Source organism: Bactrocera dorsalis, chromosome 3, assembly GCF_023373825.1.
Source record: "Bactrocera dorsalis isolate Fly_Bdor chromosome 3, ASM2337382v1, whole genome shotgun sequence".
NCBI lineage: Eukaryota > Metazoa > Arthropoda > Insecta > Diptera > Tephritidae > Bactrocera > Bactrocera dorsalis.
In genome coordinates this window covers 80,037,172-80,060,631 of record NC_064305.1, presented here as the reverse complement: position 1 = coordinate 80,060,631, position 23,460 = coordinate 80,037,172, and the positions used below count along the sequence as shown (strand labels likewise).

At 37.1% G+C, this 23,460-nt stretch overlaps 3 protein-coding genes across 3 annotated transcripts; 2 read left to right on the top strand and 1 right to left on the bottom strand.

Moving 5' to 3' along the window:
* The first annotated feature begins 1,155 nt into the window (after positions 1–1,155).
* LOC105230023 (dynein regulatory complex subunit 2) lies at positions 1,156–6,754 on the top strand. The gene is made up of 6 exons (XM_029551862.2): positions 1,156–1,395; positions 1,482–1,734; positions 1,907–2,130; positions 4,353–4,745; positions 4,809–5,003; positions 6,094–6,754. The coding sequence occupies exons 1-6, from the start codon at positions 1,261–1,263 to the stop codon at positions 6,544–6,546; spliced, it is 1,653 nt and encodes a 550-aa protein (XP_029407722.2). The 5' UTR covers positions 1,156–1,260; the 3' UTR covers positions 6,547–6,754.
* Positions 2,895–4,072, bottom strand: LOC105229973 (probable serine/threonine-protein kinase DDB_G0283337). The gene is made up of 2 exons (XM_011210511.4): positions 3,290–4,072; positions 2,895–3,219 (listed from the first exon to the last, which is right to left on the bottom strand). Exons 1-2 carry the CDS (start codon positions 4,046–4,048, stop codon positions 2,983–2,985), a joined length of 996 nt encoding a protein of 331 aa, XP_011208813.3. The 5' UTR covers positions 4,049–4,072; the 3' UTR covers positions 2,895–2,982.
* A 6,605-nt stretch (positions 6,755–13,359) lies between the features above and the next one.
* Positions 13,360–23,435, top strand: LOC105229972 (cilia- and flagella-associated protein 61). The gene is made up of 17 exons (XM_049452476.1): positions 13,360–13,740; positions 13,798–13,979; positions 14,118–14,262; positions 14,752–14,896; positions 15,557–15,702; positions 15,788–15,898; positions 15,984–16,153; positions 16,207–16,499; positions 17,514–17,872; positions 18,169–18,361; positions 18,428–18,714; positions 18,773–19,003; positions 20,332–20,906; positions 20,971–21,134; positions 22,473–22,724; positions 22,866–23,078; positions 23,143–23,435. Exons 1-17 carry the CDS (start codon positions 13,445–13,447, stop codon positions 23,326–23,328), a joined length of 3,948 nt encoding a protein of 1,315 aa, XP_049308433.1. The 5' UTR covers positions 13,360–13,444; the 3' UTR covers positions 23,329–23,435.
* Positions 23,436–23,460: the final 25 nt, after the last annotated feature.

Sequence of the window (23,460 nt, the reverse complement as noted above, 5' to 3'; positions counted from 1 at the left end):
ACTGTTTATTCTGGTGCGAAGAAAATCCATAATTTATTCATGAACAACCATTACATTCACTTAAATTGAAAGTTTTGTGTGGTTTTTGGTCTGGTGGAATCATCGGTGCGTACTTCTTTCGAAAGGAAACTGGTGACCCCGTTACTGTCAATAGAGAGCGGTATAGATCGTTGATAACCAACTTTTTATGGCCGCAGTTGAAAGTTCATCTTGACAATATCTGGTTCCAACAAGACGGGTCTACGTGCCACATACAACGTGCAACAACCGAGTTATTGCGAGGAAAGTTTGGAGACTCGATTATTTAAAGAAATTTTCACTTTGTATTGCCTCCAAGAAGTTGTGAATTAACACCATCAGACTACTTCTTGCAAGGTTATTTGAAGTCATTGATCTTTAGCGATAGATCAAACCCTCTTTATGCTTAAAATGTCAATATTGAACGTGGAAATCATGAAATGTGACTTGAGTTAAGGAAAAAAGTACTCGAAAATTGGGTTATCGAATTGGTTCTTGCAAAAGAAATCGTAGAGTATATTTGAATGTCGTTATACTCAGAACTTAACTATATCGATTGTACTTAGCTTAGATATCTAGGAGCTTCGCAGCTCAAGCGACTTGATGAAGTATCATTTGTAGATATCTATATGTAGTTTCTATTAAACTTCGCAAAACTTCGTTGACGTCCGGTACCACATATGGCGTGATGGCCAGCCTGTGGAACCCAACTTAACCTAACTAGCTCATCTGTCAAAAAATATTGTTCGGTTATATCTCCATGCCTTCACTTAGAACATACTGCTTGAACACTATCTCAAAACTTATTCAATAGTTCTTGTTTGGTTTCACTACTCTACAACTATGGTAAATAATAGACGGTCAATTTTGTATATTCAGCAACTCCTTATAGGGCCCATAACCCTTCCTATTACTTTGCGGTACTGATGGTCTTCAATAAAACCTTATATTAATACATAAATATATATACATAAACATATGTACTCTATGTAGATTACCAAGGTAACACAATAAAAATGTCATGGCATCCTGCCCCATATTTGCTTTGGGGAAATCAACAAATTCCAGCCTAACAACACAACAGTTGAAGACAGCAAAGCGGTAAATAACTTAGACAACCAAGCACTGCTGACAACAGTAGAGTTCACAACACATTTTGAAGCACCGAAAATTTTTCAGCAATAAACGCAAATATTTTGCAAGAAAAGTCTTTTAAAATAGTAAATTTAAATAAATCAGAAAATGGGCAAGAAAAGCAAAGCGAATAAATTGGCGAAAATGTCGGAGGAGGAGCGGGCGCGTTATATGCAAATGCGCGCCGATATCGAGGAGGAGGCACGACGCCGCAAAGTGCAGCTCATATCGCTCTTCATGAAAGTGAGTGATAACAAATTTTGAAAAACCGAAACTGAGTTTGCAGTGGATCTCTTTTTAATGCTTTCTTTCTGTAATTTGTGCCGTAGAATAAACTCAAGAAGGAGGAGGCCTTCAGTCGGCTGAATATGGCTAAAATTAATCAGGAATGGCGTTCCATCTTGCGTCAGGTGAAAGTGCAGGAGCTACGCAAAGACATGGTGGAGTTGCAGAAATTCTTTCAAGAGCGTCTCGATCGTAAAGATGCAATTATCAAGCGATTACTCAACGATATCGATATAGCGGAGGATATGTACTCGACGTTGCAGCAATCACATATGGAGATAATTAATAAGATGATTGGTAAGATGTATTGATATATACATACAGTATAATAATATAAATATATAATATACGAAAAGATTCCACTGTAATTTTTTTCTTACATACCTAAATGTTGGTAACTTTACCTTTCCCGGCATTCGATCAACAAATCCATCTTATAATTAAAACTATTCCCAACCATGTTTAATAGGCATCCAACAACAACGTATGCAGTTCTTCAAAGATACTTATGAGCAAAATAAAACAGCTGTTCTTGAAGAGTATAGTCACGATTTCTCTGAGTTTCAGGAAAAACGCCTGAAAACTTTGGACCAATTGGAATGCGTTAAATATCAACTGGAAGATGAAAGTGAGAAACGCGCAATGGAAAGAGAGGAGCGGCATTTGCAGCAATTGGATGACTTGAAGAGTGAGGTAAGGAAACATATATTATTTCTGAAAATTTACTCCATCCATAAAGGATGTATTTACCACCCTTAATTAATAAACTTGTTTTGACCAACATGCCCACTCCGAACTTTCGAGTTCTTCTCACGGCTCTCTTCTTTTGAAAGACTTTTTGTTGAAATAATCTTTATGAGGTCTTCAAGAATTATAAAGTATTTAGACAGTTCTTCAAAAAAGTAGAAAAATACCTGTTAAGCTTAAAGCCTTCATTGTAAGCTCCGAATATCTTGCAAAACGAGAGCAATACAAATACAACTCGATATCACTTCAATTGTTTTTCATATGAGTACAATGTCGAAGCTTTTTAAAGGAAGCTTTCAATAATTTCTTCAGAGCTTTCATAATTTCGGTTAAATGAATTTTTATTTAACCTCAGTTCTAAGCTCAAAGCAACAGTTCATCTGTAACGTCCGTTATCTTTGAAGCTTATTTTGATCAACACGCCTACTCCGAGCTTTCGAATTTGTCTCTTTTTGCTTGATCGATGCAGTGCCTTTTTTGGAAAAATAATGTTCATGAGGTGTTATTCTGACAAGGAACTCTAAGGCGATCATTTGCACAGTTTTGGTTAATTAGACGAGGAAGCTTCATAAACATTTAAAGGAACAATTCTGTCTTCCGAAACAATTTAGAGTTCGTGCAGCCCTTTACGATTGATTTGGCCTACATTATATATAGAATTTCAAGAACTTTTCGGCGAAGCATGAAATTTCAGAAGAAAAAGATTCAAATGAGTTTGCTAAATTCTTTTTATAGCTTTGCTGACCCTAAATCGAGGTTCCTTATTATATCCTCATATACAAATCATCTTAACATAATTCAATTGAAAACCACATTGAACTCCTGCCAATCATCACAATTCACTTTAGCATATTCGGTCATGCAATTGATGAGATCACGTGAGTAGTGGCATTTGTCGTGTCTGCGCTGTGACTCCAAATATTGGAAGCAATCCTGTATGGTATCGATGTAAAAGTTGCGCAGCTCACGATCACGTAGATCACGTGTTAGACCATACTGCACCTTGTAGCGGTCCGGATAGTCGTCAGAGTTGAGCTGTTGAAAACGGAAAAATCACATAAATTGAAATCGCTGCCTTTCTGTCACAACTTCTTGAACCACCTACCATATTCAACTCGTCGAAAAAGCAATGCACCACGCAGGCAACATCGGCCGTATAATTTTTTCCATTTCTGTTGTTGCCATTGTTATTGTTATTGGAATTATTCTGATTGAAGCCGCGTTGACTGTTGCCACTACCGCCATTACCACCTGAATTACGACCACCGCTGTTAGTGCCAGCATTAGCACCACGACTTCCACCATCACCATTGCCGCCGCCACCACCTCTATTACCATTTCCGTCATTATTATTATCGTAGCGGCCGCCATTATTGTTTGAGGACCCTGAAGAAGCCGATCTATTGTTATCCGAACGATTATTTTGCTGCCGATCACGATTGCGTTGTTGCAGCACATTACGATCGCGATCAAGATTACCATTATTGTTGTTATAGTTGTTGTTATTGTAATTGTTGTTATTTGGATTATTAGCATTTCCATAATATTGATCAGCATTGTCGTCGTAATCGTAATTGTAATCATAACGTGAATTTCCGCCATGCTGCGGCCCGAAATTAGATTGATGCAACGGTCCATAGGGATGATTTTGATGGTTGTTGGAATTCATTGATCCTCCACCGATCGGATGCACACTCTCACCGATCTTACGCATACAATTGCGCGTAATACGTTTTAGCTCCGATTCGGAAGGCCCATCGTCCGTGCGGCACTTCAGCGCATAGCACGTAGAACATAGATAGAAAAATAGCACTGTTATCCAGAGAGGACCGAACGATAAGCAAGCAAGCGATCGCTTCGACATGATCGCGCGACATGTTACTAGAAGTCACACGAAGGCAACTATTTAAAGCACTTTGAGCGCGCATTATATAAAATATACGATCAATTTAAACCCCTTTTTGTCAATCAAACTTGCACGCGATCACTTTAGTGTCGGCGATAAACAATAACTGCGCAGTATTTCCAATTGTGTGGCTGTCAGAAACTCTTAACTGTCAAACAGAGTTGTCACAATTAAATTATTATGACAACAAAATATAAAACTAATAATAATATGACTATCCATTAAATCCCTCTCCCTCCCTTTCTCTCTAACTATCATGCAGATGCAACTCTACATTGAAAATATCACCAAAAGCGGTGAGGAGAAGCTCGAACGTCTGTGGCAGGAATATCAAGATGTGCTCGCCGGTTATATGCGTCACACCGAAAGTTTCTACTCTGAGTATATGGATCTGAAGGAACGTGATCAGGAGAGCGCTAATACAATACGCGATCACTATCATCAAATAGAACGTGCTAGCGATCAGTTAGCTCATCTCAAGCTGGTCTATGCCGACACCTTGGAGAACAATGAAGTTAAGGTGGTGTATTTTGTGAAACTCAGAGATGATCTGCAGCAACGTTTGTCGGAGTCGAAAGCAAGTTTTGAGTCTGAAATGAAAGCCGATGAGGAGCGTTTCAAGCTAATGAGCGTCGTCAGCTACAATGTGCTGAAGGTAAGTGGAAGAAATTTTCTCTTACTAATTTAGTGCCTTAAAATTAAATCTGTCTAATTGCAGCACCTGAAAGGCATCGCAGCTGAGGGTGAAACCCTTCTGCAACTGGCACTCGTTTGTCGCAAAAACGAGACCGAGCGAGAGCAATTGCTGCCTTTGGGGTTGCCACCGCTGCCCAAGCCGATGTTTGAGGAGACGCAAACTCAGGAGGAAGTAGAAGAAATAAAGCGTTCGGAGCAACCATCCAAATTAGAAGAAGTGAGTTTAATATTACGGTTCTTTCAACATATTATTTTTATTTCTCCAAAGTTTGATTTAAGCTGCATATTTTTAAAAATTCGTGGAAAATACGGTGAACATAATTTTATACCAAAATGAGAGCCAGTAGTACTTACGAGTACTAGAAGTATTTTTTGAACTTCGAAGATTCCGATATGAATTCAGCCAAGTCCATCGTTTTGTCATCCAATCCTTTAATCCGAATCTTTGTGTGCAAAGCGAAATTTTCTCCTCCTCTATACCTACTGAAGAGATGGAAAGTCTGTATATATTCGGTCCTATGAATGGGCAAAATTTCCAAGACTTCATGGAATCTCTAAAACGAAGAAACTTCCACTCTTGCAGGTCTAATCCGGGATGTTTATTTTTTCGGAGATAACATTCTAAATTTAAGTAAGCTTTTAAGGTACTTACTTACTAATTTCAGGACTGATACTAATCTCTTAAGAGAGATAACCTTGGGATCATTAAGGCTTTTCCTGAGAGACAGGAATAGTAAAAATAACAAAAACGAAACAAATGCGAGCGGGAGTATCTTAACCAAATCGAACAGGGTTCCGGGTCTGTCACTTCCTGCATCGACAGAATTATTCTCCACAAAATGCAGCATAAAAAACTTACTCAGTTCCCACGATGGTCGGGTCTAAGTAACCGGGACGGATCCGGATTTTTATTGAGCCAAGGACTATCAACTCAGCACCATTCCACAAAATTGCTTCAGGAATATTTTATGCCGCTATAAAAACAACAAAAAACTTATCTTATCAGAGGTTCTTTTCTTACAAAAAGCTGTTATTATTTGAAGGAGCTTTGTATCCTGAAAATCAACAAGAGGTTAAAGACCTAACACGGAGTTGATTTTAGAGCTTGGTCGGAGACTTTTTTCAAATCAAGGTGGTTCTTAAGAGTCTAGGGTTCAGAGTCATGTCTCAGCCCGTATAGTTCTCTTGCAAAGTATATCTAATCTGTAAGCCAGTAGCCTTAGTTAATAGTTTTTCTCGGAAATATGTCATTTAACCACAACTCGTCTCTTTCCTATATTTTTTCTATCTTCCCTTCACACGTGCAGTACGCCTTCGCCAATTGGATGTTGATGGAGAATTTCTGGCGTCGTGTCAACAACGCACGCGTCGATGTGGTCTGCATGAAGCAACAGAAGAAAAAACTCGAAACCGAGAATGCACAACTCAAAGCACAACTACAAGAGCTGCTGATCAACTTGAACCTGTGCAACGGTTCCAATCTGCACGTCAACGACTATCTCGCGAAGCGACCGAGCAGCATGCGTGTGGATCGTGTGCAGCAACAGCATCTAAACAAAGATCAACGACAAACGAAGTGTCACAGCGCAGCCGAAGCGCGTCGCACATCGACAACAATGCCGAGTGGCGCCAACAACAAAGGCTTTCGGCGTCCCTTCACCGCTTGCATCGAGGCGAACTTCACCAGCACGGTGCGTACGGCGCGTTTGTTGCGCGGTAAACCGAAGCTGGCGAAAATTGAATCGTTCGTGCGGTTTTAATTATTTTATGATTTCTTTTTATTGTCCGCTCGCCTGACAGGCCGCCATTAATTATGGCCGAGCAAGTGGATAATTAATTTCGCAGCCGTTAAATAAGTTAGCATTTACAAGTAATTTATGGAAAAGTTTAAATTGTCATAAATTATTGTGTGACAGCGTGTATGAGAATAAAAAAAAACAGCACACTAGAAATAATAATATTCAATCAGAAAGTTGTTATCCTTTTATATATCCGCTCGATGATATACAGCTGAATGTGAGCTGTCATAAATTTGGTGGCGATGATTTATTGAAATTGCGAAAATTTCGCAGCGAACGTGAGAAATATGCTGTACGCATATGTGTGAGTGTGTATGTACATGTGTGTGCGCACTTTGTTGGCAGCGAAAACTGTGGAAAACGTGGTATTACCATATTTTTGGTTGATATTTCACTGTGCCCTTTATTATTGTGAATTAGAATTCGAAAATGTTTTTCATAGTTGTTGCAAGCTTGGAAGAGGAGTTAGTGAGGGTGAGTATTTAGTACAAAATATGCATGAAAGTAGCTGTCTGTCTATCGCTATATGTATGCTCATCAGCTATGTATGTCTCGGACGTCATGACTATGCAATGACAGCATTATCCTGTGTCAGACTGCCGAAATGTTGCTCATACGCCGTGTCAAACAATATTTTAAAACAAAAACTAACGACAACAAATCAATTTTTGGCGCGACAACAACAATAAAAACATGCGCGCTGATAGCAGCAACTGGCGCACAGACTTATCTTCGATTTACCAGCAGAGTGACATAACTCAAAAAGCAAAAAATTCTTGTTAAGTGCACAAAAATAGCAGCAGTTGCATGTTTTATGGTATATCAAAAACAAAAAAAAACTATTTTTAAGCCCCGTTAATTTCTCATCAAATACTTTCTATCCTACATAAGTTTTCAATCAAATGCTGCCTTTTTCTTCACTTTCTCATATTTCGACTTATGCTACTCTTCAGTTAAACTAGTAGCCATACAGCTACTGCGACACTGTCGTCATTGCATATTCATGTCAAATGTAGAAAACCATTTGTCACAAATCAGCAACCCAACAAAAGCACAAAAACAACACAAACAACCGGTTTTTTGACAACTTCATGCGAAACATGCAAAACTCAAAAATACAAAAAATTACAATATTTTGCAAAAAGCATTTGAAAATGTCAGCAAGCAGTGTCATCTAATGGCTTATTTGTAGTTAGGCGTGACAAACCGCCCAAAACAACCGTAGCAGGTGCGCTGCAACGGGCCCATCAGCGGCTGCCCAACAGCCTAACTACTGTTGATACATATGTTGTTGTTGCCGCCTATTATATATGTGTTTAGTGTGCTAAAAATATTATGCTAAATAGCTAACTATGTATTTATTTCCACTCCCTTATACACGGATATGTTATTACTCAGTTTAGTCGCGATTTTAACAATTCCACATTATGATTTATTTCGCTTATCATTTAATAGAATTTTACTCTGTAATTGAACATTTCAAATATCAAACCGCTTTAACGGAAATATTTTGGAAATTTCGCATTAGCATATATTTGTATTTAAAATATTTTTTCTTTTTGGTTTTTAATCTACATATATACATGATGACTATCAGATATCCTGCTTTAATAGTAATGGGTTTTAATAGCTTTGATTTTTAAGGGAGGGGTTAGGGTTTCAAAGTAAAAAAAAAAATACTTTTTGGTGAATTTATTTCTTAAATAAGGATTGAATAATTTTATTCGGACCTTTTGTACATTATTGACTGTTGACAATAGAAGAATATTTAATAATTTTTTCATTCAGAAACATTGAAGCATAAGCTGCTAACAGCTTACCCCAGAACGCCTTGAAAAAAAAAACAATTTGCTGTGTTCACCACAACTTGGCTGGAACATTTAAATCTAAAAAAATTAATCAAACCTTCTCCCCAACGTTCTATGATAACTCTGCCTAACTGCTAAAGGCAACGCTACCATATGTTTTTAAAACTTCATTCCTTTTGTTAGTCCAATCATTATAGTAAGTTCACCTCGGAATTCGATATACCCATTTATATGTCTGTAAATACTTGTATATATAGGGTATACCTACCATATGTAGGTTTTGAGACAACTTTAGGGTGCCAATATACAAGTATTTACAGACATATAAATGGGTATATCGAATTCCGAGATTCTTACCTAATTTAAGCTTAAATGACTGGACTATGTTATTATAATATTTTTGGCTTTTAAGTTGTAATGAATAAGAAATAAATCTCTTCTCCTATTGGACGTTAATCCTAATACATCATCTTTACTTATCATTCGGCTGCCATGGCTTTAGAGTTAGGCAAATAGTCTAAAATCTCCAAGACATAAGGTTTACGCATATTCGACATGTCAAAAAAATTAAATTATTTAATAGAATATAATTTTTAGAATAGAGCTTCTCTTAACGGTATGAAAATGTTTACCGCCAATGAATCGGCGATCTCTGTTTTCGGTGAAGCGATTCTGAAACTTACTCTTAATTTACGCTGTTGCTTCTCAAGCAATCATTGCCCATACAGGTTATGAAAATTTAAACCGATTTCTACGACAATTTGAACAGTTTAACAGTCTGCAGTCAATTTTAACAGATCAAAAGACAACCAGGTTGACTATGACTGTCATTGAATTTGACGTGTTGACAGTCTCACATAATAATCATATTTTAGAATGGAACTAAAATCGATATTTAGTATTAAGAATAATTTCCTCAAAATCGCAAAAATTACAGAATTATAACACTATTCCAACAACTTCTTTTGTAGAATAAAAACCAGTGTACTTAATGGCTTCTGTTTCTTGGCTCTACTTGAATAGTACAATACAATTTGTTATGATACAGCGACAGTCTTCAACATAACTCCTCTTATCTGTAGTTTCGAAGGTATTTGTGGTTTAGCAAATGTCTCTGGAATCTATCAATAATGTTTTATTATATTATATATAATATACTAAAACAGACGATAAAATCATTTACTCTGGTTATTCAAAAACTTTAGTAGTTTCCAGATTTATCCTCAACAGTCACACCCGTCAGTTGAAATGAGCGAAATGTGTGGAAGTCACATGTGTAACAGGCCAAAGCTCAAAAGGAGCAGTAGCGCCAAAATAATGATACATATTTATCATCACTACGTAATGCTTAACAAATTTTGATGGAAACATTCATTCAATGATCACTTTACATCGCTCAGTTCAACGGAAACATTAAGGTTTATACCTTTGTTTGAAGATATATAGTACTTTGATTTGGCTTTAAATCTCCTTTCGAAGCAGATTAAAAAAAGTCACAAGTGCGCTTCACAAGAATGCTTTTATACAAAAGTAGGGTACAAAACAGTGTACAGTAAATTTTTATTCAAAAAATTTAAAATTTTGCTTCGCTCTGCTGCGTTTCGCTTCAATATGAACGTTGTCATACAAAAGCTTACAACAAATATTTCCGACAAAACAAATTCCTGGTGCAAAGCGAAGCAAAATTTCTACAAATGTGTCTTGAATCAGCTCTAAGAGAGAGAGTTCCTTAGGGAATGTATATTTTTTAACTCGTTGAAGACGTTGTGAATGCTTGCTAGGAGAATTTAAAAAAATATATTATTTGAATTAAATTCTCTTGGTAAATGATATTTAAAAAAAATGTATGTTGCAAAGTTTGTAGGACTGTCCTCAATTGTTATGCCAAATATGAGCGCGATCTGTCAACTAGTTTGTTTAAAGCAGCTGCCAAAGGCGGGATCCCTCAGTAGTGCGTTGGGATTCTTACAATCGACCAAAATATGGAACAAAGAATTTGTGACAAATTTCATATTTCTAACCAAATTTCGTGTGCAAAATCGTTGCGAATGAGAGAAAAGGCTTACGCTGATTCAGTTTTATCAAAAACACAAAGCAAAGCTTTCAAAGACTCGAGAAGTCGAAATATCATTGAAGACATGTTTCGTTCTGGACAACCTTCGACCACTTGAACTATGTAAGCTCCTAGAAAAATTTTACGGTAAAACTTATCAACCTATGAAGTTTACAAAAACAAATTATTATCTTCAGTGAAGCAAGGTTTTTGAAATCCACATTTTTCATACAATCTCACCATCAAATTGTCGCACTGTGCGCTCAACTCCTTCACCTTTCCACTATTTAAACTATTCACCAGCGAAGCGTAACAAGTGTCGCGTCTGTCATTTTGCCACACTGACAATACAATGAGCGGACATTATTATGAGTCGCTTTCTTGCTTTATTCTTATTTTTCCCACTATTGCTGTCACGACGTCTGTGTTCTTTTATTTACTCAAAATAAATGACATAACAAAGGCGGTAAATGCAACGTAAAGTAAAATATTAAAATAAAATTTAAAAAATAAAGAAAAAATAACAAAATGCAAACTGCAAAGCGCTGCGCTGCCAACCACCAGCAAAGCTGTGGATAGCACCTAAGGCCTTGGCAAACAAGCAACTACCTTATGTCGCAAGTTGCAAAGACAGACCGAACAGCAACAACAACGATTGCAACAATTGCGAGTGCAATACGTTTGGTTGCTGCTTGCAAGTTTGTGTATGTGTGTATTTAGCTAACGTGGATTTGCAACCACTACTTGGTATGATTCTGCACATTTACTGTGTTTCGGCTCTATAATGAAAATCCAAATTGCAAGAGATTTTCGGCAATTTTCATAATTTCAAAAATTTTCTCTGAAATACCGCATAATGAGTTCTTAATATGGAAATATAATAATTCTTAGAAATGGATGAAAGCCCTGTAGGAAATGAGTAACTGAATGTAATTTGCTCAATAATTGCATTTATTTTGTGTTTAAACCCTAATTGACCTTCCACCGAAACATAAATGGCATCTTTGGAATCGCCTCAAAACACCTTAGGACATCTCTGAGATTTTATGTTTTTTTGTCAGTTAAGACATGAATATCCTGAAATTTTTAGAAAGATAGCCATAGCGATTTTTATTATATTCGATATTCGCTTTGGCAACGAATTAGACTCGAGTAGACTCCGCTTTTTTTGCATGAATTATACAAAATCCCTCCGAACTCTTATACTCCACATTAATTCCAAAATAAATTCATCTGTCATGATATTAAAAAATATATTCGAGTTTTGGCTTAAAACTCTGAATCAATCCAGTGTAACTATTTAATTCCCTACAGGGTATTCTATATGTATTTATGCCTTTAAATATATTTATTCAATGAAAATGCATACGTGCTTAAGAGCTTGGAAATTGCTTGCAAATGGATAAGTGAATCTATCTCAATCAATCTAATCAATCGCAAGAGCCACACAATTGCTCATAGTGAATTAGTCGTCTGGACGATTTTTGTGCTTAACTTGTTTGCGGTAAGCCTAACGAACTTTGCAGTATTCATGAAGGATTTATTTTTTTCTTAATGCTAACTTAACATTAAAACTTAAGGATCATATTTTAGATACGTCTAGTATCAAGTTTAAGTTCAGATTTTAAATATAGTTTATATTCGATTTCCGGGTATAGTTCTTAATATTTACATTCTTGTCGTAACAGCTTTCACGCCCAACAGCAGAAAGGAACATCGACTAGCCTGCGTTTGTAAACTCGGCTATAACGGCGTAAGTGGTGTATACGCCAAAAAAGAAGAAGCATAGGTTAGGTTCGTTTAGAATAGTAGTCTAATAAGCCAGATGGCCTGCCATTACGTAATCCATAAGAAGTCGTCATTCTTCAAGATGCCAACGTTTGACACGAATTTCAATAGGTTCTGCGACCTCACTGTTGATACCTCTTTCAGTGTCTTATACTGTGGAGCTGACAAATATTGAAGTCGTTGCTCGATTGTTTCCCTGGTGCCTTGCTTTTGACATATCCTGGCATCATCTCAATCTGTCAGTCCCAGTATGCAAACTGCGTTGCCATCAACGGTGACAAGTACGTATTTTTATCATGTTCATATAGTCCCTTCTAAAGAGGTTCCTACTTACTCTTTTTCTTGTATTTGTGTATTTCTGAGCTACCCTTTTGCAGATAACTTTTGCAATTTTATATTTGCAATGCTCCTGTCCGGATTCTTGTAAAGAAAATCCATGGGTTTAACAATTTCAGTCACGTTTTCGGATAACAGTCTTACACCACTCTAAGCAAGCACCTCCACTATCTACTTGTAAACCATCGATGCCTTTGGAATCTGGCACTCAGTAGAAGTGAAGACGCTTGGCTACTCTCTACACTGCTGACTCGCCTCCCAAGACACTTTTAGTCATGTCAGAAACGAGGTTATTGCCATGATTGCTGCTGGCTATCTTCGTAGATTTTAACTCTGAAGTTGTCTGTTGAGGCAATAGAGGTTAGCTCTGCGGGTCCCAATAGATAAAAATGTCGAGCCGTTGGGTCTTTGTCATTAGCTTCCGGTGGGTAGTTTCTCGTTTGTCTGTCCTCATTATATCACGGTAGAGCAGAATAGGTCATACTATTAGTGCATGAGGTAAGAACAAGCTCTCAGGTTGTGCTAAGCATCTGCCTACATACATACATATGTATATGGCGTTGCTGACCTTCCAAACCTGTCCAAACCTACCCCAAGGTACTTGGTACAGCAAGAGTTCTGACTTACCATATGCAAGCGATATTATAATGAGACAAGCAACAATTTCATTCATGGCTAAAATGGTATGCTATTTTATCGTTACCAATCTAGCTACATATGTATATAATAAAAAAATCGAAGAAATTTCAAATCCTACGAAAGTCAAATATAGTGCCAGTCGAAATTTTTTTGTATACTTATTTCTGAAAGCGAAAAATCATTATTTTCTACAAACACAATCAAACTGCAAGCAAACGCGGCACTACCCCAAAAAATGGATCCCAAATCGGAGGAGAATCTGTACGTAATGAGCGGTGTCACCGATGTCGAGCGTGATTTCAGCTACATTTCGACAATGTTGCGTTGGAATGAGACACGTTTCTTTGGTCCATCGCCGCGTGGTTTTTACCACGCCGCCGACTTCTTCTTGGAATATGCCGCGCAACGCATTATGGTGCGCAAACGGCAAGCGGATGTGACCATCATCGGTTATGCCGAGTTCAGTTATTATCCATTGATAGGCGCCTTGCCACCCGATTGTTGGATACATTGGTTGAAACATCACTTTTGGTGAGCAGCAAATTGCTTTGTCTCTCGCATAGCTTATACATTTGCGTTATTGCACAGCGTTGACAAGGAATTTCCACTAAACTGGGGCGATACAATGTTCTTCACACGCTTCATGTTCTTCCCGAAATACAACCCGGAGCTGATGCGTCGCATACTTGTCGAATTCTTTCATCGTGAATTTAAAATTCGTTACATTGTGATCGTACAGATGCCGGACGATCCGAATTTGTCACCGGAAGGTGAGTGCTTTGAGAGTTTCTAAAAATTTGTATTTTTGTTTTTTGATTTTATTTTAGTTTAATCTATTATTTTTTTAAATTAAATTTTTATTAGTTTTTTTCTTAATATTATAATCTTATATTGCATGTTGCTTCCAGACACCCCCTGTTATGACATGTTGCAAGGCATCAGCACAGTGTTATATCCGCGCGCTTTTAGCGTTCAAAAATGTCGAAATGTGCAACGGCTCCACATAATACACCGTAATAATGTTATAGAACGTATGCGTTACCGGTTAGCTTTGTGAGTATTTGATTTACTTATTTTTAGTCTTGATTACACTAGTTATAAAGTACATTATATATGTACACAGTAGCGCGAAGAAAGAGTATCAGCAACAATCCAGTTGGCTGTTTAGACTTCAAAAGTATCACGAATCTTGCTAGCCAATTTTTTTTGACCTCAATTCTTTTATTTTTTGCTCTTCATCGCTACCGACTTCACTTCACTTCACTTTTTTGATAGCCTAATGAAATTTTTCAAATACTTGATTTTTATTTTAGGATAATTCTTATCTAATATTTATGTCTTAAAACTTTGGAAACTTTCTTTAGTCTTTGAGACTTAACCTAACTTGAAAGCAAACTTCGGTACCCACTCGTTTTCGAAAACTTCAAGCAACGAACATCAAATCTAATGACCTTTTGTTAAACTCTTATAACTCACACTGTCCTCAACTTTTATTTAAAGTCTTTGTTAACAGTTTTCTACAAATATTTAATCTCTTTGCAGACCCGAAGACAATGATGATATCGTAGAAGTGATTGATGTGGATCGTCCAGATTTACGCGAGGAATATGGTGATTTTTATATAGCAGAGGAACTGCAAAAACAAATAGATGAAGATGATAAGCACAATACCTTTATAGCATGTGAGGTGTGTATAAAGATTGGAGAAGAAAGTGAAGATTATTGATTGTAGAGCTGAAACTAAAGCCTAGAACAAGTATTTATGAAGATGAGACAATTAATGGAGCTCAAGACCAAAGCAAGTATGGTGAAAAGATAATGTCTTTCCTTAAAGATTCAAGCTAGAAATCCTAAATCCTAAAAGGAAGAAATCAAGTTTAAAAGGTTATCAAACGATATACTCGTATATACCATTCAAACCCTTTCCATATAAGGTCCACTAATGCATAATTTTCTACGAATCCAATTTCTGGTTTAGTTTTCTTAAGGTTATGTCATTCTTGGATAAGGTAATAGTTATCCGTTAACATATCAGTTTTGTACCTTGATATCCAACATACGCGGTCTGTTCTTTCAGTATAGATTTCACCTTTTAGGTTAGGTTTTATGTTAGGTTAGTTAAGTCAGGTTAGATTAGGTTAATTTGGGTTAGGTTAGTTTAGGTTAGATTAAATTAGTTTAGGTTATATTGGACGCCATACAAAGACCTACTGGTTCTTAGTAATGCCACATGGAGATTCGGTTTAATTTGAACTAAAATATTATTCGCTTTTTATATTCTTAAAACTTGTCAGGTCTTAATATGAAATATATTTACTTATCTTGGTCCCTCTCTACGTACTTACAGTTACAACATCAGACGGTCGGCTTCATTTGGCTCAACGATGATGTCAGCATAGTAACGCTGGTGGAGAATTTCGAATGCGATGGCTTCGGCAATATGATACGATTCTCACGAGATAAACCTTTCGGCGAGAAACGCTTAACGGTAACGTAAGTATGAACCTTAATTTAAATAAAATGTACTATGATAAAAAGTAAGCAAGCATATTAAAGAATATTATCAATAAACCCTTAGGGGCGTTGAAAAGAAGCCCGCCTATAAATTTTTCACCTCCGAAGTGGTCGAAGAAATTTACGGAAAAGAATTAGAAAGACTACTTTCAGCAACCAAAACTACCGAATCAAGGTAAATATCAAGTAACTTACTTATTAGTTATTACTAATATAGTCAATATCGAAAAAAATAAAACAACAATAAACACATAATTCAGCGATAAAACCTGCATGCGTCCCACATGTCCGGCAGCTATGGGCAACAACATTGTATCGACAGTGCGACGTTCGTCGCGTGGCAGCTTCAATTACGGCATAAACGAAACGAGCATAAAATATTTTTTCTTACGTGAAGAATTCTACCGCAAAATGGAACTAATCGATGCTTGTATGTAAAGTTTGGGTACAACAACAAATTATTCATAATAATTATTCTCAAAGTTTTCAAAAGTCCCGATCACTATCAAACGCAGTTCCGTAAGCGTTTACGTATCCGTTATAATGTACCGGAAACACATAACGAAGCCACCGACGGCGAATTTCCCTTCGATACATATTCCAATGTGTTCGCCATCAAGTTGCTTGGTATAAGTGAAACGACGGACACACGATTCGCTTCGCGTTTCATTGCAACTGCTTTTACGGCACATCCCGACCGGGATTACTGCATTATATCCATACCGAATAAGATGCGTTTATCGAGAAGCGTCGACATGTTGCTGGGATTGTTTGTGGTGAGTTGGAAAACATAAATTTTTTAAATCTAAATTTATGATTCAAGAGTTAGGGTCGTTTAACTTATTAAATAAGCTTCTTAATGATATTTTTGGGAAATACTTTTAGTTCGTCGTTTTGCCAAATATAAGTTTTAGGTCAAATTTTCTGCTATAAAAAGCTATAAAGTAAAGAGGTTATAAAGTATAAGATCCAAATATTCTTAGGAAGATGATGCTTCCAAGGAAAGATATAAAGTCTAGAGGAACTAAAACTTTTAAACAATAATGGGAACGACCCATAAAATTGGCAGTCGTTTATGGACGAATAGAAACAACTATTCGGACAACCACCGTGGGTTATTGGTAAGATTTTTTGCCAACTTCCGAGAACATTTCCATCGAAATCTCGAAGAACTTCGTCATCGTGGTATTGCTAAGACTTTATGTCAACTTAAGAGAATATTTCAATCGGATACGCAGAGAACTTCCTCATCGAATATTCATTCTGTGGTATGCCTTAGAACTAGCAGAATGAGAAACTTAAACTTAAAAAGGTTTAATTGATTCGTCGAGGGAGAACTTTAGTTCTTAATTGACTACTCAGACGAAATTAGCACTTCCTGGAACCTAAAGAAGGGATCCTCTACAAATAAAAGATCAGAAATAACTCTGAAAAAAAGACAATGATACCAAATGTGAGACAAGGTTAACATACAAAATGTAAAATTTTTTAGAATAAGAAACCTTATTTTCTTAACCAAAGTTTGCTATGTTCAATTCTGGACCTGAGCAAGACCATGAGGCCCTTTTTCTTTGTGAAAGCCTTGTAGAGTGTTATTTCCTCCTAGCTAACATGTTGCATTGCCTATACATACATTTCTCTTTCCGTCTCTCTCTCTCTCTTTAAACGCCAACCACTTCTCATGTTAATGGTTAAGTTGGAATAATATTAATTATTTTCAAAAAGTCAAGTCCACTTATGGATATATTAATATATTTAATCTTTCTAATTATCCTGAATTCTTCCTTCAGGGTCTTGTACCACGCCCCGGCGCTAGAATTGATGACATGGTTTATATCATAAATCGCAGCACAATCTTCGGTCATATTGGTGTAATGAATTTAATACCGGAGGATGTCTTTACCATTGAAAAAATCATAAAGAAATCTGGAGCCATGCTCAATAAACGTGCCTCAACCTACACTTTGTTCGCACTGAAGCAGTCGTTTTTCATACCACCCGAAACACTAGCCGAATCCACGCTCATTAGTGATATTATAGAGGATGTGTTGGAGAATCCTATAAGCGAATTTCATTTCCTAACAATACGCTGTGGTGATTCAATGCGAGCCATGGAGAACAATATCATTGTGGGATTCGCAATAATACGGTAATTAGAAAATGGCAAAATATATTCCTAGACCATCTAGTCTAAAATAGTTTTAAGTTGAAATTTGAAAAAAAAAAAATTAAACGCCTTAGCGGAGTGATATGGTCGGAGCTTAACAACCTTAACAACGACCAGGTATATTGTGATTGCATGAATATGTAATATGAAAATCCCTAGGTGACCATAAACTTTTTTTCGCATTCGAAACTCCATCATATCAGTCATTGCATGGCGAACGCTTTCTCCACACAGATAATAAAAAAAACTCATAGATTTTTATTATTTCACCCCAACAGTCCTTTTATTAGACAACATGAACTGGAGTATAAATATGTTTTCATGCGTCACGAGGTGTGTTTTAGTCAAAATCCCGGTGAAATTGTGCTATTGAAATTACATCCGAATTACATTTGGGAATCGGATGCAATATTCCGGCAAATATCCTGTGCCACCGGCTATTGGGAACTATATTATGTGGCCCCAACCATGGTGAGTATGAAATTACAGAAGGAATTAGATAAAGTCTGGAGCTCAAATACTTTTGCATTTACGCAGAGTCACACCAAACCCTTAGTTAACGATTTGGTTAAACAAATGCAACCCATAGAACCGCGCCCCATCGCACAGCTACATCGTCGTAAATACAACAAGCCGAAATCGACAACATCAGACCGCCTCAGCCAACAAATACCGAATATTGGTGATGAGAATGTCGCGCTCTACTATCATAATTTATTGCCATCGAAGGCTTTCGGCAATAAAGAGCCGATTATAATAATCGGTTTCAACAGTTTGACGCGCGCCTTACTGCGTGTGCTACTTTTCAACTTCAAGAATGCCAGGTAAATACTAAATTTATGTGTAGATGGTGAGCGTTCAATTTTTATTTTGCCTTCGCAGCGACAAGAACTGCCATTGTTGCCTGCCACGCCTACGCGTCGTCGTGATCGCAGCAGTGGGTGTGGTGGAGAGCGCCTACGACAATGATTTTCATTGTGAGATCTGTACAGATCAAAATGACTGCTATATTAATTTCGAAAATAGCAATAGTTTTATACGTGACACTACACGTTGCATGGATCTGCGGAAATTTGCCTCTTTCGTCAGTTCGACTGTGAAGAAGATCAAAACGTAAGTGGTTTCTATGTTCTACTTATATATAATCCTTAACCTCCAGCTTATTCTAAATACAAAAATACTAGAAGAAATCATTACCTTTTGACTGTCTACAGAAGAGAGATCTTGGATAGCCCAGAGACATAAAGATATGAACAGACCTTACACAACATAACGGTAACGCAGATTTCAAGGAAAATGTATGAAGTGGGTATCTCTAGGTGCCTACGGATCTCACATCGCTTCACCTAGTAATCGGTCAGATAGCCAAACACTCACTGCTCCAAATGACAACAGAGAGGTTTGGCGCATGAAGGACTTAAGGCTGGAAAAGAGAAGGACAACATTACCAAAACTATAAACTTCATTAAGAAGTTCAAGGTTATCCTTATTAGTGAGGCTAAATGGAACGATTCGCTCCGCAGCATCCACCAACATGGTAGGACCCGAAACTTTTATTGCTGTTGGCCCCATACCATAAAAGAACTTTTCCGCAAGGAGTGGGCAGGGAGAGGTAGTGGCAACAACTCCAAGGCATGCGCCATGCCATGTTGCTAATGGGTAGTTCCAACCCTAAAAGGCTTAAATATGTAATCAACCACCCAAGATAGAAACTTTGGTTGCTTGTCGCTTTCAACACTGGCACAAAAAGCACTTATATAACAAGGGGCTAGATTCATGTGCGAATTACCGGTTCTGCTACATGAAGCCTGAAACTCCAGAACACCTGCTAATTGACTGCAAAGCAGTCTGTAGACGCAGGATAGAGGCCCTTGGATCCATATTTCCAAATCGGGATCACATCGTCTAGTAGTACATTCGAATTTATCTATAAACTGGTGCTAAGAGTCGTTGTATTTTAGGAAAGGGTACAATAGATCTAAGTTCGCGAAGCAATCCTCATTTATTTATCTAATCTAGGTCCCTACCCACCGACAAGTATTATAACTATTTCGACGAATGCGACTATACATACTTTTTTGAGTCAGTTTCTTAAAAAGAAAAGTTTTGCAGATTTCATTTCATATATTCTATATTCCCTACTGACAGATACATATGTATGTCCTATAAGTAAGTAAGAATGTAACTATACATATGTATATACGCCTTTGAGTTTATTTCCGAAAGCATATATAGCCTGGTGTATCTGTCCTGTGACTGATAACCAGGGAGGTATTGCGTAGTTTTTATGTGATCGGCTGACGAGTCCCTATAGTATTTAGTTTGTGTTTACCGTGATAAGAACGCCAACAACTTAAGATTCCTAAACACAATCCGCTAAAACTCTTTTCAACAATTTAACTACTAAATGCATACATTTCGTTTGATCTGAACTTTCGCAGAGAAGATAAAGCAATTGTATTAGCCAACGGCTGTGAGATGTACTATGGCAAACTCATATTCTCAATGAGTCAGCGTTTTGGCAAACCACCAGCCGCAAAACGCGATCCACGCGCCTCAAACTACATGCAAATCAACAGTCGCTTCGATAAAATCGTTATGTATCACAAACTTGAAGCAATACGCAAAGATCAGAACTCGAACGATATCAATATAATCGTTTTCGGCACACATCTGGGTACCTATGAGTTCATAAATTTCCTCATTAATCATAAAATACCGCCTCAATTCATAACATTGGTCATACCATGGGACGCTAAGTCTCGGGAGTCATGCATTAAATACAACATCAGCAATATGGATATGAATATAGAGTTGATACTGCAGGGTATGGTGGAAGATTTGGGCGTGAAAGTCGAGGCGCATTGGATATTGAAGAAGTGGATATACTACTATAATGAAAAGATCATCTCACATGCAGCTTTCGAAAATTATCCCAACGGTAACTTAATGACAATGGCTTGTGACCTATTTGTAAGCTTTCATCCGCATCTTATCAGCTCCGAGCTTGTTGATTGTAAGTGAACTTAGTAAATGCTTACAAGTATAATAATTTATAGAAATATTTTGACGTTGTCTAGTGTTGGAGGGCAGCGGTATTGAGATGGAGGACTCATTAGTGTTAGTAGACGATAACTTTCGCACTAGCGATCCGAATATTTATGCCGTCGGCAATTGCACACGTTTGAGGAATAAACGGAATCATCAATATGTTCATGTGGCTAAAGAGGAGAAAGCGGCAAAGGTAAGTAATGCATTAATAAAATTATTATTATTATACTTATTCCAAAATGTTAGAGGATGAGGTGCGAGATCTTATATTAAGTTTCGAACACCACTTCATTGAATATTATCCTCGAGGGAAAACATCTTTATATCGAGTACATTTTAGTAGCTTTGTCAATACTTGTCTATGGTCATCCGCTGTTATGACCATCTTGTATGTTTCCTTTCCGGTGGTTAGCAATATATATTTCTTCAGTATCATTAGAAGGTACGGTGCCTCACCAAAAATAGTCTTTTGTCTCTACGACACCATAGCTAAGTCCATTATGTTCTATGTGGTCTTTGTGTGGTAGAGATTCCCAGAAAAGGTCACTTTAGCTAGGAAGTTGGAGCGGGTCTAACGAGCGGCGCTCATCAGTAATTGTAGTGCTCTAAGATCCACTCCAATTTTTTATATTTTGCCTATAGACATCGCCGGAAGGTGTAGGGCCACGAAAGTTGCCATCAGACTTTAAGTGACCACGTGTCTATGCATTCGACAATCACCACACGTTTTGACTTTATACCGCATCTTTTGTATCATGAAGTCGCTGAAACTAGCTCTAACGACTTTTTCTCCATCCCCATATCTGCGAGGGAGTTATAGGCTTCTGTTGGAGGAGAGAGGCAGTGATGAGTCTATGATTGAGGTTGGTGGAGGGGTATATTGTCTGGAACTCTCTACCAACCTTAGTTTCAGACATCCTGACTTTTAGTCATGCGCTTTCGCAAGATCCTCCTGGCTCAAGATTAATCGCAAGAGATCAAGCGAGCTCGACCACGGAGCTACCATTTGACACAGTTACAATTGCTGACTCGGTTCTACGAACGACTCATTAGTGGCCACAAGAAAATATTCATCTTACTATAACACAATTTCAAATGATTGTTCAAGTTCAGATCAATTGATGATATTTTATAGAGTAATATATTAGATCACGTGATGATATAATGCGATATGACATGAAGTGAAGTTGTGATGTGATATAATATATGATCACAACGTTATGTTTCTCAAAGAAATTGTCATTTAAAATATAGTGATGTGACGTGACGTCGCATGATACAATGTTATGATGTGACATCATATGGTTGTGAAAAGTCCGTGCTTTTTATCATTTTTCATATATGATTATTTCGTATATACGTCAACAAAATGTAAAAACATGAAATCATTTGATGTGATTTGATATGATAATATATCATGTGATTACAACTAAAAAGATACCAAACATTTCTAAAAAATTCTTCTTTTTAATACTTCAAAAAGCTGTATTTAACATATTTTTCTTACTAAAACACTTTATTTATTTCACAGCTAATTAGAAGCCTCAATCTGCATCAGGATGACGATCCAGTAAACACTGAGAAATATCTACAACCAGTTTACTTTCAAGCACAACTACCATTAGGCCATTATATGGCTAAAGCGATCCTACCCAAACGCTATATCGCCAATCATTTGGATAACAATTATATGCTCACATTAGTCACTTATGATGGGAACTTCTCGCGCGTGCGCATCAACGAGCACGGCATTGTAGAGGAGATCACTTGTGTCACCAGAAGTGTAAGAAATTTCTGTTTTTTCACTTTGAAATTTTCACTTTATGTTTAGTTATTGGTTTTTTTTAAATTAAACTGAATCTAAATAAGTTGAAATTTACAAAAAATAAAATTTTTTAATTATTTTTTTTCTCATGTGATATAGAAACGCCGCTTTGATCATCTGCAATACTTTGTGGGTCAGCATCAGGCACTACTCAATGATTTACACACGCGTTGGTATCTCAAGGACATCACCAGTTTCGTTGAGTTCTTCGAGGAACCATGGACCGAACTGATCATGCATCCGCAATTTGATAGTTTGAGCAGTCGTATACGTACCTTTGGCATGGAAATGGCCAAAGATATCATGGATATGGTAAGTTAGAGAAGGCGGACTACTGCTAAAGTTGTTGTTATGCATATATATACTTCCTGCATAGGACCTGGGCATCGATCGCCGAAAACGCAAGCAATTCATGAAGCAGTATATGGCCGATGCAGGGCATACGGATGAGGTGGAGAAGACATTGTTGCGTTTTTTGCGCAAACATCGCGATGACTTTATATACCCGTTTGCCTTACCCGAGGACTTTCATCTAAATCTATCGAGCAAGTTGAATATCTAATTTTATTTGTATGCTTTATTATATAACAGAACTATTTGTCTAAAAAAAATCAGCAAATGTTTTACTTGATCTTATGCATATATGCTTAAATATATTTTTCGTTATTTACATAACATTTACGCCTACTGTATT